Below are 17,082 nucleotides of genomic sequence, written 5' to 3'. Positions count from 1 at the left end.
TCCCTCACTAACTTTAAGCACCAGCTGTCAAAGCAGCTCACGGATCACTGCACCTGTACACAGCCCATCTGTAAATAGGCCATCCAACTACCTCCTCCCCATACTGTTCTTCATTTTTTTGCTCCTTTGCACCCCAGTATCTCTCCTTGCACATTCATCTTCTGCACATCTATCACAATTTAATTGCTAAATTGTAATTATTTCACCATGATGGCCTATTTATTGCCTTACCTCCCTTATCTTACCTCATTTGCACACACTGTATATATACTTTTTTCTCTCTATTGTGTTATTGACTGTATGTTTGTTTATTCCATGTGTAACTCTGTGTTGTTGTTTGTGTCGCACTGCTTTGCTTTATCTTGGCTGGGTCGCAGTTGTAAATGAGAACTTGTTCTCAACTTGCCTACCTGGTTAAATAAAGGTGAAATACATAAAATAAAATAGAGAAGCAGACAAAGGTTCACCTAATCCAACACCAAACAGACACACCTTGGCCTACAACACTATCACAAACAACGAGGTTCGTTCCAGTCAGTACCACATCACCTAGCACCTACGTTCCAGTCAGTACCACATCACCTAGCACCTACGTTCCAGTCAGTACCACATCACCTAGCACCTACGTTCCAGTCAGTATCACATCACCTAGCACCTACGTTCCAGTCAGTACCACATCACCTAGCACCTACGTTCCAGTCAGTACCACATCACCTAGCACCTACGTTCCAGTCAGTACCACATCACCTAGCACCTACGTTCCAGTCAGTACCACATCACCTAGCACCTACGTTCCAGTCAGTACCACATCACCTAGCACCTACGTTCCAGTCAGTACCACATCACCTAGCACCTACGTTCCAGTCAGTACCACATCACCTAGCACCTACGTTCCAGTCAGTACCACATCACCTAGCACCTACGTTCCAGTCAGTACCACATCACCTAGCACCTACGTTCCAGTCAGTACCACATCACCTAGCACCTACGTTCCAGTCAGTACCACATCACCTAGCACCTACGTTCCAGTCAGTACCACATCACCTAGCACCTACGTTCCAGTCAGTATCACATCACCTAGCACCTACGTTCCAGTCAGTACCACATCACCTAGCACCTACGTTCCAGTCAGTATCACATCACCTAGCACCTACGTTCCAGTCAGTACCACATCACCTAGCACCTACGTTCCAGTCAGTACCACATCACCTAGCACCTACGTTCCAGTCAGTACCACATCACCTAGCACCTACGTTCCAGTCAGTACCACATCACCTAGCACCTACGTTCCAGTCAGTACCACATCACCTAGCACCTACGCTCCAGTCAGTACCACATCACCTAGCACCTACGTTCCAGTCAGTACCACATCACCTAGCACCTACGTTCCAGTCAGTACCACATCACCTAGCACCTACGTTCCAGTTAGTACCACATCACCTAGCACCTACGTTCCAGTCAGTACCACATCACCTAGCACCTACGTTCCAGTCAGTACCACATCACCTAGCACCTACGTTCCAGTCAGTACCACATCACCTAGCACCTACGTTCCAGTCAGTATCACATCACCTAGCACCTACGTTCCAGTCAGTACCACATCACCTAGCACCTACGTTCCAGTCAGTATCACATCACCTAGCACCTACGTTCCAGTCAGTACCACATCACCTAGCACCTACGTTCCAGTCAGTACCACATCACCTAGCACCTACGTTCCAGTCAGTACCACATCACCTAGCACCTACGTTCCAGTCAGTATCACATCACCTAGCACCTACGTTCCAGTCAGTACCACATCACCTAGCACCTACGTTCCAGTCAGTATCACATCACCTAGCACCTACGTTCCAGTCAGTACCACATCACCTAGCACCTACGTTCCAGTCAGTATCACATCACCCAGCACCTACGTTCCAGTCAGTACCACATCACCCAGCACCTACGTTCCAGTCAGTACCACATCACCCAGCACCTACGTTCCAGTCAGTACCACATCACCCAGCACCTACGTTCCAGTCAGTACCACATCACCCAGCACCTACGTTCCAGTCAGTACCACATCACCTAGCACCTACGTTCCAGTCAGTACCACATCACCTAGCACCTACGTTCCAGTCAGTACCACATCACCTAGCACCTACGTTCCAGTCAGTACCACATCACCTAGCACCTACGTTCCAGTCAGTACCACATCACCTAGCACCTACGTTCCAGTCAGTACCACATCACCTAGCACCTACGTTCCAGTCAGTACCACATCACCTAGCACCTACGTTCCAGTCAGTACCACATCACCTAGCACCTACGTTCCAGTCAGTACCACATCACCTAGCACCTACGTTCCAGTCAGTACCACATCACCTAGCACCTACGTTCCAGTCAGTACCACATCACCTAGCACCTACGTTCCAGTCAGTACCACATCACCTAGCACCTACGTTCCAGTCAGTACCACATCACCTAGCACCTACGTTCCAGTCAGTACCACATCACCTAGCACCTACGTTCCAGTCAGTACCACATCACCTAGCACCTACGTTCCAGTCAGTACCACATCACCTAGCACCTACGTTCCAGTCAGTATCACATCACCTAGCACCTACGTTCCAGTCAGTACCACATCACCTAGCACCTACGTTCCAGTCAGTACCACATCACCTAGCACCTACGTTCCAGTCAGTATCACATCACCTAGCACCTACGTTCCAGTCAGTACCACATCACCTAGCACCTACGTTCCAGTCAGTATCACATCACCTAGCACCTACGTTCCAGTCAGTACCACATCACCTAGCACCTACGTTCCAGTCAGTACCACATCACCTAGCACCTACGTTCTAGTCAATACCACATCACCTAGCACCTACGTTCCAGTCAGTACCACATCACCTAGCACCTACGTTCCAGTCAATACCACATCACCTAGCACCTACGTTCCAGTCAGTACCACATCACCTAGCACCTACGTTCCAGTCAGTACCACATCACCTAGCACCTACGTTCCAGTCAGTACCACATCACCTAGCACCTACGTTCCAGTCAGTACCACATCACCTAGCACCTACGTTCCAGTTAGTACCACATCACCTAGCACCTACGTTCCAGTCAATACCACATCACCTAGCACCTACGTTCCAGTCAGTACCACATCACCTAGCACCTACGTTCCAGTCAGTACCACATCACCTAGCACCTACGTTCCAGTCAGTACCACATCACCTAGCACCTACGTTCCAGTCAGTACCACATCACCTAGCACCTACGTTCCAGTCAGTACCACATCACCTAGCACCTACGTTCCAGTCAGTACCACATCAACTAGCACCTACGTTCCAGTCAATACCACATCACCTAGCACCTACGTTCCAGTTAGTACCACATCACCTAGCACCTACGTTCCAGTCAGTACCACATCACCTAGCACCTACGTTCCAGTCAGTACCACATCACCTAGCACCTACGTTCCAGTCAGTACCACATCACCTAGCACCTACGCTCCAGTCAGTACCACATCACCTAGCACCTACGTTCCAGTCAGTACCACATCACCTAGCACCTACGTTCCAGTCAGTACCACATCACCTAGCACCTACGTTCCAGTTAGTACCACATCACCTAGCACCTACGTTCCAGTCAGTACCACATCACCTAGCACCTACGTTCCAGTTAGTACCACATCACCTAGCACCTACGTTCCAGTCAGTACCACCTCACCTAGCACCTATGGGAGAAAACCCTCTTCCTCTGTACTGCATTCCATAGGAGAGAATGAACCATCCATAACCAATCTGTGTGTGTGTGTGTGTGTGTGTGTGTGTGTGTGTGTGTGTGTGTGTGTGTGTGTGTGTGTGTGTGTGTGTGTGTGTGTGTGTGTGTGTGTGTGTGTGTGTCTGTGTGTCTGTGTGAGTGTGTCTGTGTGTGTTAAACCTTATAAATATGTCTCCAGTTAACCTCCGGAGTGGTCTGATTCCCATACCTGAGTTCAGGTGTGATGTGTGCAGTGAGGGGTGAGGAATGAGGAACGAGGGGTCAGGTAGAGTGAGAGACACATCAGAAAACGAGTGAGCAGAGAACAAACATTCTCTCAGACATTCCTATACAATCACTGGTGCAGTGTTACAGTCAGAAGGGAATACAACAGATGGCCTAGAGTAAACGCTAGGACAAAAGGGATTACAGTTGAAGAGAAGCTGTAAAACCTGCACACGGGGAAATAAGACCTGCACACGGGGAAATAAGACCTAAAGACGGGGAAAAAAGACGTGCACACGGGGAAATAAGACCTGCACACGGGTAAATAAGACCTGCACACGGGTAAATCAGACCTGCACACGGTTAAATCAGACCTGCACACGGGTAAATAAGACCTTCACACGGGTAAATAAGACCTGCACACGGGTAAATAAGACCTGCACACGGGTAAATAAGACCTGCACACGGGTAAATAAGACCTGCACACGGGTAAATAAGACCTGCACACGGGTAAATAAGACCTGCACACGGGTAAATAAGACCTGCACACGGGTAAATAAGACCTGCACACGGGTAAATAAGACCTGCACACGGGTAAATAAGACCTGCACACGGGTAAATAAGACCGGCACACGGGTAAATAAGACCTGCACACGGGTAAATAAGACCTGCACACGGGTAAATAAGACCTGCACACGGGTAAATAAGACCGGCACACGGGTAAATAAGACCGGCACACGGGTAAATAAGACCTGCACACGGGTAAATAAGACCTACACACGGGTAAATAAGACCTGCACACGGGTAAATAAGACCTGCACACGGGTAAATAAGACCTGCACACGGGTAAATAAGACCTACACACGGGTAAATAAGACCTGCACACGGGTAAATAAGACCTGCACACGGGTAAATAAAGAGTGTTATGAGCATTGTCTGTTCTTTCCTCTGGGGGTAGTAGGTGATAAATCTGTACAAATGATGACAGAGTGATGGTCTCCTGTGGAATGAGTTCTAGGCATGTACCTATTCACCTTTACTGAGGGAGTAGTACTTTCTACCTTAGCAACATACATACTTAGCAACAAGACCTGCATGAGTTACTGGTTCCTAGTGTGGAAATGGAATGAGGTTGTCTTGTTTAGTGTCTGAGTTACTGGTTCCTAGTGTGGAAATGGAATGAGGTTGTCTTGTTTAGTGTCTGAGTTACTGGTTCCTAGTGTGGAAATGGAATGAGGTTGTCTTGTTTAGTGTGTGAGTTACTGGTTCCTAGTGTGGAAATGGAATGAGGTTGTCTTGTTTAGTGTGTGAGTTACTGGTTCCTAGTGTGGAAATGGAATGAGGTTGTCTTGTTTAGTGTGTGAGTTGATGCTGCGTATACTAGTTCCTGGTGGTGGGAAGACTGTTTCTGGTTCCTCCTCATAGATGAGTCAGAAGGTCATGTCTTGCACAGTTCCAGACAGTGATGTCACATTCTCCATAGCGAGGTAATGGGGAGGGATGGGTGAGCTCAGTAAACATGAGGAATCAGGGTAGATCATGAGGCATTATTTAAAAAGTAGGAATGCTGACAAAAGCCTAGTGACGGAAAAGAAGAGAGTTATCAAAACTCTCTGGTGACTGGATGGATGTTATATTTAAGAATGAATGAGAGTGTGAATTAATAGATAGTCATGAGGAATGTACTGGCTGTTCTGTCAATGTTTTGCGTAATGTCAATACTCACTCTCACACAAACAGTGTTCCTTCTATCCAGGCATAGTTCAACTACAGCTGGAGGGCACACATACCTGCATACACACACAAACACACCCCTCACTGTTGCAATTTTGGGAACATTTATTTTCCTTATATTTCGCAGTCCTCCTCTTCTCATAACTTTTAGCCTAAATGGACTTTAAAAGGTCTTTCACAAGGCTATAGCACAGAATCAGCATGTCCTCCTATATTTATTCCATGCTGCTGTATCTCCCTGGTCTTAATAACCATATTCCTCCTATATTTATTCCATGCTGCTGTATCTCCCTGGTCTTAACAACCATATTCCTCCTATATTTAATCCATGCTGCTGTATCTCCCTGGTCTTAATAACCATATTCCTCCTATATTTAATCCATGCTGCTGTATCTCCCTGGTCTTAATAACCATATTCCTCCTATATTTATTCCATGCTGCTGTATCTCCCTGGTTTTAATAACCATATTCCTCCTATATTTAATCCATGTTGCTGTATCTCCCTGGTCTTAATAAACATATTCCTCCTATATTTAATCCATGCTGCTGTATCTCCCTGGGTCTTAATAACCATATTCCTCCTATATTTAATCCACGCTGCTGTATCTCCCTGGTCTTAATAACCATATTCCTCCTATATTTATTCCATGCTGCTGTATCTCCCTGGTCTTAATAACCATATTCCTCCTATATTTATTCCACGCTGCTGTATCTCCTCCTATATTTATTCCATGCTGCTGTATCTCCCTGGTCTTAATAACCATATTCCTCCTATATTTATTCCACGCTGCTGTATCTCCCTGGGTCTTAATAACCATATTCCTCCTATATTTAATCCACGCTGCTGTATCTCCTCCTATATTTAATCCATGCTGCTGTATCTCCCTGGTCTTAATAACCATATTCCTCCTATATTTATTCCACGCTGCTGTATCTCCCTGGTCTTAATAACCATATTCCTCCTATATTTAATCCATGCTGCTGTATCTCCCTGGGTCTTAATAACCATATTCCTCCTATATTTAATCCATGCTGCTGTATCTCCCTGGTCTTAATAACCATATTCCTCCTATATTTAATCCATGCTGCTGTATCTCCCTGGCCTTAATAACCATATTCCTCCTATATTTATTCCACGCTGCTGTATCTCCCTGGTCTTAATAACCATATTCCTCCTATATTTAATCCATGCTGCTGTATCTCACTGGGTCTTAATAACCATATTCCTCCTATATTTAATCCATGCTGCTGTATCTCCCTGGGTCTTAATAACCATATTCCTCCTATATTTAATCCATGCTGCTGTATCTCCCTGGTCTTAATAACCATATTCCTCCTATATTTAATCCACGCTGCTGTATCTCCCTGGTCTTAATAACCATATTCCTCCTATATTTAATCCATGCTGCTGTATCTCACTGGGTCTTAATAACCATATTCCTCCTATATTTATTCCATGCTGCTGTATCTCCCTGGGTCTTAATAACCATATTCCTCCTATATTTAATCCATGCTGCTGTATCTCCCTGGGTCTTAATAACCATATTCCTCCTATATTTAATCCATGCTGCTGTATCTCCCTGGTATTAATAACCATATTCCTCCTATATTTATTCCACGCTGCTGTATCTCCCTGGTCTTAATAACCATATTCCTCTTATATTTATTCCACGCTGCTGTATCTCCCTGGGTCTTAATAACCATATTCCTCCTATATTTAATCCACGCTGCTGTATCTCCTCCTATATTTAATCCATGCTGCTGTATCTCCCTGGGTCTTAATAACCATATTCCTCCTATATTTATTCCACGCTGCTGTATCTCCCTGGCCTTAATAACCATATTCCTCCTATATTTAATCCATGCTGCTGTATCTCACTGGGTCTTAATAACCATATTCCTCCTATATTTAATCCACGCTGCTGTATCTCCCTGGGTCTTAATAACCATATTCCTCCTATATTTAATCCATGCTGCTGTATCTCCCTGGCCTTAATAACCATATTCCTCCTATATTTATTCCACGCTGCTGTATCTCCCTGGTCTTAATAACCATATTCCTCCTATATTTATTCCACGCTGCTGTATCTCCCTGGTCTTAATAACCATATTCCTCCTATATTTAATCCATGCTGCTGTATCTCCCTGGCCTTAATAACCATATTCCTCCTATATTTATTCCACGCTGCTGTATCTCCCTGGTCTTAATAACCATATTCCTCCTATATTTAATCCATGCTGCTGTATCTCCCTGGCCTTAATAACCATATTCCTCCTATATTTATTCCACGCTGCTGTATCTCCCTGGCCTTAATAACCATATTCCTCCTATATTTATTCCACGCTGCTGTATCTCCCTGGTCTTAATAACCATATTCCTCCTATATTTAATCCATGCTGCTGTATCTCCCTGGCCTTAATAACCATATTCCTCCTATATTTAATCCATGTTGCTGTATCTCCCTGGGTCTTAATAACCATATTCCTCCTATATTTAATCCATGCTGCTGTATCTCCCTGGGTCTTAATAACCATATTCCTCCTATATTTAATCCATGCTGCTGTATCTCCCTGGTATTAATAACCATATTCCTCCTATATTTATTCCACGCTGCTGTATCTCCCTGGTCTTAATAACCATATTCCTCTTATATTTATTCCACGCTGCTGTATCTCCCTGGGTCTTAATAACCATATTCCTCCTATATTTATTCCACGCTGCTGTATCTCCTCCTATATTTAATCCATGCTGCTGTATCTCCCTGGGTCTTAATAACCATATTCCTCCTATATTTAATCCATGCTGCTGTATCTCCCTGGGTCTTAATAACCATATTCCTCCTATATTTAATCCATGCTGCTGTATCTCCCTGGCCTTAATAACCATATTCCTCCTATATTTATTCCACGCTGCTGTATCTCCCTGGCCTTAATAACCATATTCCTCCTATATTTAATCCACGCTGCTGTATCTCCCTGGTCTTAATAACCATATTCCTCCTATATTTATTCCACGCTGCTGTATCTCCCTGGTCTTAATAACCATATTCCTCCTATATTTAATCCACGCTGCTGTATCTCCCTGGTCTTAATAACCATATTCCTCCTATATTTATTCCACGCTGCTGTATCTCCCTGGTCTTAATAACCATATTCCTCCTATATTTAATCCATGCTGCTGTATCTCCCTGGCCTTAATAACCATATTCCTCCTATATTTATTCCACGCTGCTGTATCTCCCTGGCCTTAATAACCATATTCCTCCTATATTTATTCCACGCTGCTGTATCTCCCTGGTCTTAATAACCATATTCCTCCTATATTTAATCCATGCTGCTGTATCTCCCTGGGTCTTAATAACCATATTCCTCCTATATTTAATCCACGCTGCTGTATCTCCCTGGTCTTAATAACCATATTCCTCCTATATTTATTCCATGCTGCTGTATCTCCCTGGGTCTTAATAACCATATTCCTCCTATATTTAATCCATGCTGCTGTATCTCCCTGGGTCTTAATAACCATATTCCTCCTATATTTAATCCATGCTGCTGTATCTCCCTGGTATTAATAACCATATTCCTCCTATATTTATTCCACGCTGCTGTATCTCCCTGGTCTTAATAACCATATTCCTCCTATATTTATTCCATGCTGCTGTATCTCCCTGGGTCTTAATAACCATATTCCTCCTATATTTATTCCATGCTGCTGTATCTCCCTGGTCTTAATAACCATATTCCTCCTATATTTAATCCACGCTGCTGTATCTCCTCCTATATTTAATCCATGCTGCTGTATCTCCCTGGGTCTTAATAACCATATTCCTCCTATATTTAATCCATGCTGCTGTATCTCCCTGGGTCTTAATAACCATATTCCTCCTATATTTAATCCATGCTGCTGTATCTCCCTGGCCTTAATAACCATATTCCTCCTATATTTATTCCACGCTGCTGTATCTCCCTGGTCTTAATAACCATATTCCTCCTATATTTATTCCACGCTGCTGTATCTCCCTGGTCTTAATAACCATATTCCTCCTATATTTAATCCATGCTGCTGTATCTCCCTGGTATTAATAACCATATTCCTCCTATATTTAATCCATGTTGCTGTATCTCCCTGGTATTAATAACCATATTCCTCCTATATTTAATCCACGCTGCTGTATCTCCTCCTATATTTAATCCATGCTGCTGTGTCTCCCTGGTCTTAATAACCATATTCCTCCTATATTTATTCCACGCTGCTGTATCTCCCTGGTCTTAATAACCATATTCCTCCTATATTTATTCCACGCTGCTGTATCTCCCTGGCCTTAATAACCATATTCCTCCTATATTTATTCCACGCTGCTGTATCTCCCTGGTCTTAATAACCATATTCCTCCTATATTTAATCCATGCTGCTGTATCTCCCTGGGTCTTAATAACCATATTCCTCCTATATTTAATCCACGCTGCTGTATCTCCCTGGTCTTAATAACCATATTCCTCCTATATTTAATCCACGCTGCTGTATCTCACTGGGTATTAATAACCATATTCCTCCTATATTTAATCCACGCTGCTGTATCTCCCTGGTCTTAATAACCATATTCCTCCTATATTTAATCCACGCTGCTGTATCTCCCTGGGTCTTAATAACCATATTCCTCCTATATTTAATCCATGCTGCTGTATCTCCCTGGGTCTTAATAACCATATTCCTCCTATATTTAATCCATGCTGCTGTATCTCCCTGGTATTAATAACCATATTCCTCCTATATTTATTCCACGCTGCTGTATCTCCCTGGTCTTAATAACCATATTCCTCCTATATTTATTCCATGCTGCTGTATCTCCCTGGTCTTAATAACCATATTCCTCCTATATTTAATCCACGCTGCTGTATCTCCTCCTATATTTAATCCATGCTGCTGTATCTCCCTGGGTCTTAATAACCATATTCCTCCTATATTTAATCCATGCTGCTGTATCTCCCTGGGTCTTAATAACCATATTCCTCCTATATTTAATCCATGCTGCTGTATCTCCCTGGCCTTAATAACCATATTCCTCCTATATTTATTCCACGCTGCTGTATCTCCCTGGTCTTAATAACCATATTCCTCCTATATTTATTCCACGCTGCTGTATCTCCCTGGTCTTAATAACCATATTCCTCCTATATTTAATCCATGCTGCTGTATCTCCCTGGTATTAATAACCATATTCCTCCTATATTTAATCCATGCTGCTGTATCTCCCTGGTATTAATAACCATATTCCTCCTATATTTATTCCACGCTGCTGTATCTCCCTGGTCTTAATAACCATATTCCTCCTATATTTATTCCACGCTGCTGTATCTCCCTGGTCTTAATAACCATATTCCTCCTATATTTAATCCATGTTGCTGTATCTCCCTGGTATTAATAACCATATTCCTCCTATATTTAATCCACGCTGCTGTATCTCCTCCTATATTTAATCCATGCTGCTGTGTCTCCCTGGTCTTAATAACCATATTCCTCCTATATTTATTCCACGCTGCTGTATCTCCCTGGTCTTAATAACCATATTCCTCCTATATTTATTCCATGCTGCTGTATCTCCCTGGGTCTTAATAACCATATTCCTCCTATATTTATTCCATGCTGCTGTATCTCCCTGGGTCTTAATAACCATATTCCTCCTATATTTATTCCATGCTGCTGTATCTCCCTGGGTCTTAATAACCATATTCCTCCTATATTTATTCCACGCTGCTGTATCTCCCTGGTCTTAATAACCATATCAGATACGATAAGTCAAGAATGTGTGTGTAGAATGTTTGTTGTTCCATTGTATCTGAAGGACAACGTTGTATTAGGGGGTGATTCTAAATTGAGAGCTGCATTGTTCCCACACCCCTAGTTGTTTATGTTCAAATATAAAACAAGATAAACCCGACTAGCACGAACAAAGCATAGGTTATGTATCTAGCCGTGTGCTTCATCATTTGACTGTGTACCTTGACCTTATAATCCAGTTTTATAGCCCTATACAATGCTGATAGGTAAGTTAAGTTCTTAAATTCTGATAGGCTGTTGCTCCTGGTAGAGGTTACCTTCAGGCACATATCTAGGATCAGTGTACCATTCTTAAGTCCAAACCTTGACCAAAGGGGGTGAAAAGTTAAGGGCTAACATCATGCTAGTACTGATAGCTGTTGTATGGCTCTGCAGGAGACTGTGTTTATCTGGTGAACGTGTCATGTTGTGGGCCAATGGTCAGGCCCCAGATAGACAAATGGCTATGATGATGGTCTGTGTTCTAACAGGGTCAATGATTAACCTTCTCCAGCCAGACAGGAGATTAAGAGCTTCTATACCAGGGATAATGACTGGTGATGTAAACATCTAGGTGGAGCAGAGCTCAAAGGACCTTATAAGGGAACTCTCAGTCTGGATGTAATGTGCCTGCCCTGCAACCAAAGGATCACTGGTTCAATGCCCCTCACAGATGTGTTCCACCCTAAATCACTACAACTATGGTACATGGCAATGCCTAACGGGCATAGAGCAGGGGTGTCAAACATACGGGCTGGATCCCGCCCGCGATGGGGACCAATCCTGCTGGTTTAAGGAAAAATAAAAAAATGAAAATGTTTTTTTTTTTGGGGGGGGGGGCAAACACAATATACTTTAAAATGACTAAAAGCAAATAATGGACCTACATTCATAGAGTTGATTGACTGTGGCCAGCTCACTAATAATCTCAGAGGAAGGAGGGAGACCGAATGCACCCCCCGGGACAAAATGAGTTTGACACCCCTGGCATAGAGAGAGGACACTGAGGAAGCTGTCTTACTGTAGGGTAAGTAGACTAGTCTTCTGGCTGACCCTACTGTAAGCCCTACATGAAGATGCTCACTTGTGACAGCAGTCTGGTCCCTCTGGCCAGATCACAGATGTTATTTGGGCTAATATGGTGCGTCCGTGTGTGTGTGTGTGTGTGTGTGTGTGTGTGTTAATACTATAATTACTACAAAAATCCCATTAACACCAGAGGAAGCTAGTAAGCCTGATAAGACTTCAGTCAGGAGGATCTAAGACCAATACTCTGAAGGAAATTCATCTCTTCTTGCTTATTCTTACTTTGGGACACAAAATGATACCACTAAAGTAAGGTATTGTGCTATCGGTTAAATTAAATATTGTAATTATTCTCAGCTTATAATGTAAAACATATTTGCATATCCAACAGGTTGGCATGAATAAATGAACAAAATATATATATTTTTTAAATGGGGAAAATAAAGCAGCCACATAGTGATAACATAACATAACCTTTGACACACGTCAGTGGCGCCTCTCGATCTGCCTGCCTGCCAGACTGTCTAGCCATCCGCAACGCAGTGAGAAGGAAAGTAAAACATGTTCACTTAAATAGTTTTTGTCTTACCGCTGTTCTCTCATCAGCTCTGATGTCCTCAAATGTACACAGACTCCGCGTTACCCCGTTCATCTTCACACAGATAAATAACTATATAGCTTAAATATGAAAGAGTTGTTCAACGTTGCTTATATATAATTATTTTCTCTCAACAGGGAAAACGGATTTTCGTCCTCTTGTCTCACTCTTGCCATCGCAGACGGAAGATGACGGTTGATTTTAACAATAGTCGACGCTGCTTTTTACTACCGGTCGACAAGGTTTCATTAGGCAGTTCCCTCCATTCCCGCCCTCCCTCAGGAATGTATGCGCGTGACCTCAGTGCACAGGCAGCAAAGATGTTGTATAACTGAAGAGAGTTCACTCAGGACGAACAAAAAATGATCAGTTCCTGTCTACTTAAGGGGGTGGCTCTCCCATAGACACCAATACGAAAGCAGCTGGGTCTGGTATTCTTCTTAGTTCATTGACTTCCATGAAACAGAAAAAAAATAGGGAGTGTGATGTCTCGCTGCCTCTTCTTTCTCTGTAGCCAGCTCGCTCTGTCTCCCGTCACGCCCCCGCGCTGCGCGCTACAACTGAAAAAGTCAGAGGAGCGCGGATTACGCAGGTAAATACCTGTCAGATAGCAAAATAATATAACTCAATCTCAATTCCATCCGAAACTAAATCTCATACCATGCAGATCACATTAGGAAAATTACGATTTTATTTCAGTTGAGTATTGCATTCAGGTTTGAGGGACACAAATATAGTTGTTCCACAGACAAATAGGCTACTCATGACCACAAAAACACAGGGAAACTGAACCAGACAGACAAAGACAGAGACAGAGACAGAGATGTCCCAAGTATCCATCAAAACATTCCGATACTCACACAGTAAATCAGTCTCTTAAACCCACCACGTTGTCAGGCATATGCCTGAGTGAGGACAGACTCAGACAGCTATGGTCTCAGTGAGTACAGACCCAGACAGCTATGGTCTCAGTGAGGACAGACCCAGACAGCTAGGGTCTCAGTGAGGACAGACCCAGACAGCTAGGGTCTCAGTGAGTACAGACCCAGACAGCTAGGGTCTCAGTGAGTACAGACCCAGACAGCTAGGGTCTCAGTGAGTACAGACCCAGACAGCTAGGGTCTCAGTGAGGACAGACCTAGACAGCTAGGGTCTCAGTGAGGACAGACCTAGACAGCTAGGGTCTCAGGGTGAGTACCACAGAGACGAGGTAGCACAGATATGAACAGGAGTTTTAACAGTGAGACAGACTACCACTGAATATGTCACCCTGACTCACTGTTCTCCATACATCCCCCTGTTCCTACCCAGTAGTCCTATACAGTACTGAGTCAGAGATCTCTCATCCAGACTGTCATTCAGTCCAACAGGAGACCTGCTGCTCTCAACTATACATATGACATGATTTAGCAGAACACACTATGCATGCCATTTAACAGGGAGAAACTCAGTTCAACTTCAGTCAATTTAGAACAATAATTGACTAACCCAAATACTTACCAATGAACTTAGAACAGTAGCATTGATGGGCAAGTTTCTGGCCACAGATAGGGGGAAATGACAGAGAAATAGAACAGGGTGAATAGGTGAATCTTTCGGTTCTTCTGGCAGGGTAGAATACATGCTGTGCTGAACACAGTGGGTTGACTGAGATAGGAAACAGAAGATATCCACTCCTCTGCTCCTCTCTTTCACACCTACAGTAACATTATCTGATCCCGACCACTCACACATGACAGCTAGTTTACACTTCTCCCAGATTACCTGGTTATATCTTTCAAAATCCATTCAAATGTAGTGGTGGAAATATTTTCATTATGTCACATGAGAATATAGAAATGTGAATATCTGTACTGATCTAGCAGGTACTGTATATATCACTCCCCTATGGAGAATGTTACGGCACAACATATCCCACTTACACAACACGAACACACCTCTATACATATACATATGTACATATACATACATATATTGTTTGGGAAACATTGCATTCCATAACCACAGGTGGGGACAGCCCAGTGTTCCACTGTACTGTCAATATTGACTGGTTTGCCATCAGGAAAAACTGGAAAACTGGCAGGACATAGCGTACTGCACATACAGACTACTGGTATGGAAACACTATAGCAAAGTGCTTTGTACAAAATACTAGAGAACACAAACATATACATGAATAATCAATTATTATTACAGAAAAAGTGTGGAAACATAAAAAATGTATCACAGATAGAACTGGGATGTAGTATCTCAAAGTAAAGAGTTTGGAAAAGGAAATGTATTCCCAGTCACATGTAAAAACTAAACTTCCTTTCATAACGCTTGATATTCAGTCACACAAAAGATGAAGAACATCCGAGAAAACAACAAAACCATTCTTCACACACAGAATGCCCTTGAGTCGTCTCACAATAACAGATAGTAATTATAGCTCATTCTTGTCCTTGAAGAATACTATGTGTACAGATATACAGGGAGTTCTTGTCTTATCTCTGGATATTCAATAGCAAAGTAATTATAACATTTAAAAAAATGTTTTATTGTCACATATACCGGATGGTGCAGTGAAATGTGTTGTTTTACAGGGTCAGCGATAGTATTATGGCACCCCTGGAGCAAATTAGGGTTAAGTGCCTTGCTCAAGGGCATATTGACAACTTTTTCACCTTGTCGGCTCGAGTATTCTAACCCATAACCTTTCGGTTACTGGCCCAACGCTCTAACCTCTAGGTTATCTGCCACCCTACAAATCAATATGCTGTAGTGTCGTGGGATGATAGGCTATCTATGATTAAACAAGAACACAATATCCCTCCATACTGACCCTATTCAGATAACACAGATCATTAAAACCAACTGCACGGCAGTCTTTCCCACAACTCTAATGTAACAGGCTCTTTAAAACAAAGTTCGGCCAGCACAACACAGATACGTTTGTATCACAGTAGTAGCGTACTCCTGTTCAGTCCTGATCGTTCTCACACAATCCAATCAGTCCTTTCTCAGTAGCTGTTGCTTCAGTAGTTGTTGGCAGTGATACACAGAACAGAAGACATCCATCAAACCAACTAACTTACAGTAAATCCCTATTTTCATTGCAAAGCTAGCTGAACAGAAAACAGTGGGAGTCGGGTATCTGCCCAGAAACCACAAAAACTAAGTGTGGCAAGATTATTACAAAGCTAATTCCAACTGAATACTATGAAAGGTAAAGAGAGTTTGGCGTCTACAGTAACGCTGCCTCTATCTGTGCTCTATTTGCTTTTCACGCCCGCATGGCCTTATCTGCCAATCAGAGACCTGTGATGTTCATGGAGTAAATGGAATGGTATCAAACACATGAAAACCCTGTGATTTATACCATTCCATGCCAGCCATTATTAGGAGTCATCCTCCCCTCAGCAGCCTCCACTGGTGAGCATCATCAGGGTGTATGTACGCAACGTGTGTATGTGTATGGGCCAGTGAGCATCAGTGCTTTAGCAGAGGTGAGTGAGCGGTTAATTGTTAAAGGTTAGTTGACCCGTTTCACCTCTATAAAATACGTGGATGCCACACACACACGCACAAATCAAATGTTATTTGTCACATGCACCGAATGCAACAGGTGTAGTAGACCTTACCATGAAATACTTACAAGCCCTTAACCAGCAGTGCAGTTAAGAAAAATAAAAGTTAAGAAAATATTTACTGAATAAGCTAAAATAAATAGTCCGGGTGACCATATGATTAATTGTTCAGCAGTCTTATGGCTTGGGCGTAGAAGCTGTAAAAGAGCCTTTTGGACCACACACCTGATGGAAGGTCTAAATAACACACAGCTGAGAGTACAGGTTTTAGGGAGACAGACCCACAGTCCCAGTCCCTCCCTCCCCAGAGTATCAAACAGGATCAAAGCACCTCTCTGCCACAAGGGATAAAAGTTCAGACA

General features: G+C 43.1%; 1 protein-coding gene across 1 annotated transcript in view; it reads right to left on the bottom strand.

Annotated features, from left to right (window-relative positions):
* The window catches only part of LOC129857107 (tuftelin-like), a 49,235-nt gene extending 35,812 nt beyond the window's left edge, over positions 1-13,423 (bottom strand). The window contains exon 1 of the mRNA XM_055925043.1: positions 13,143-13,423. Coding sequence (XP_055781018.1) covers positions 13,143-13,205 — 63 coding nt within the window. The 5' untranslated portion in view covers positions 13,206-13,423. The remainder of the gene's footprint in view (positions 1-13,142) is intronic.
* Positions 13,424-17,082: the final 3,659 nt, after the last annotated feature.

This window comes from Salvelinus fontinalis, chromosome 6 (genome assembly GCF_029448725.1).
Source record: "Salvelinus fontinalis isolate EN_2023a chromosome 6, ASM2944872v1, whole genome shotgun sequence".
Taxonomy (NCBI): Eukaryota; Metazoa; Chordata; class Actinopteri; order Salmoniformes; family Salmonidae; genus Salvelinus; species Salvelinus fontinalis.
Note: the sequence above shows the minus strand (reverse complement) of the source record. Positions and strands in the feature narration are given on the sequence as shown.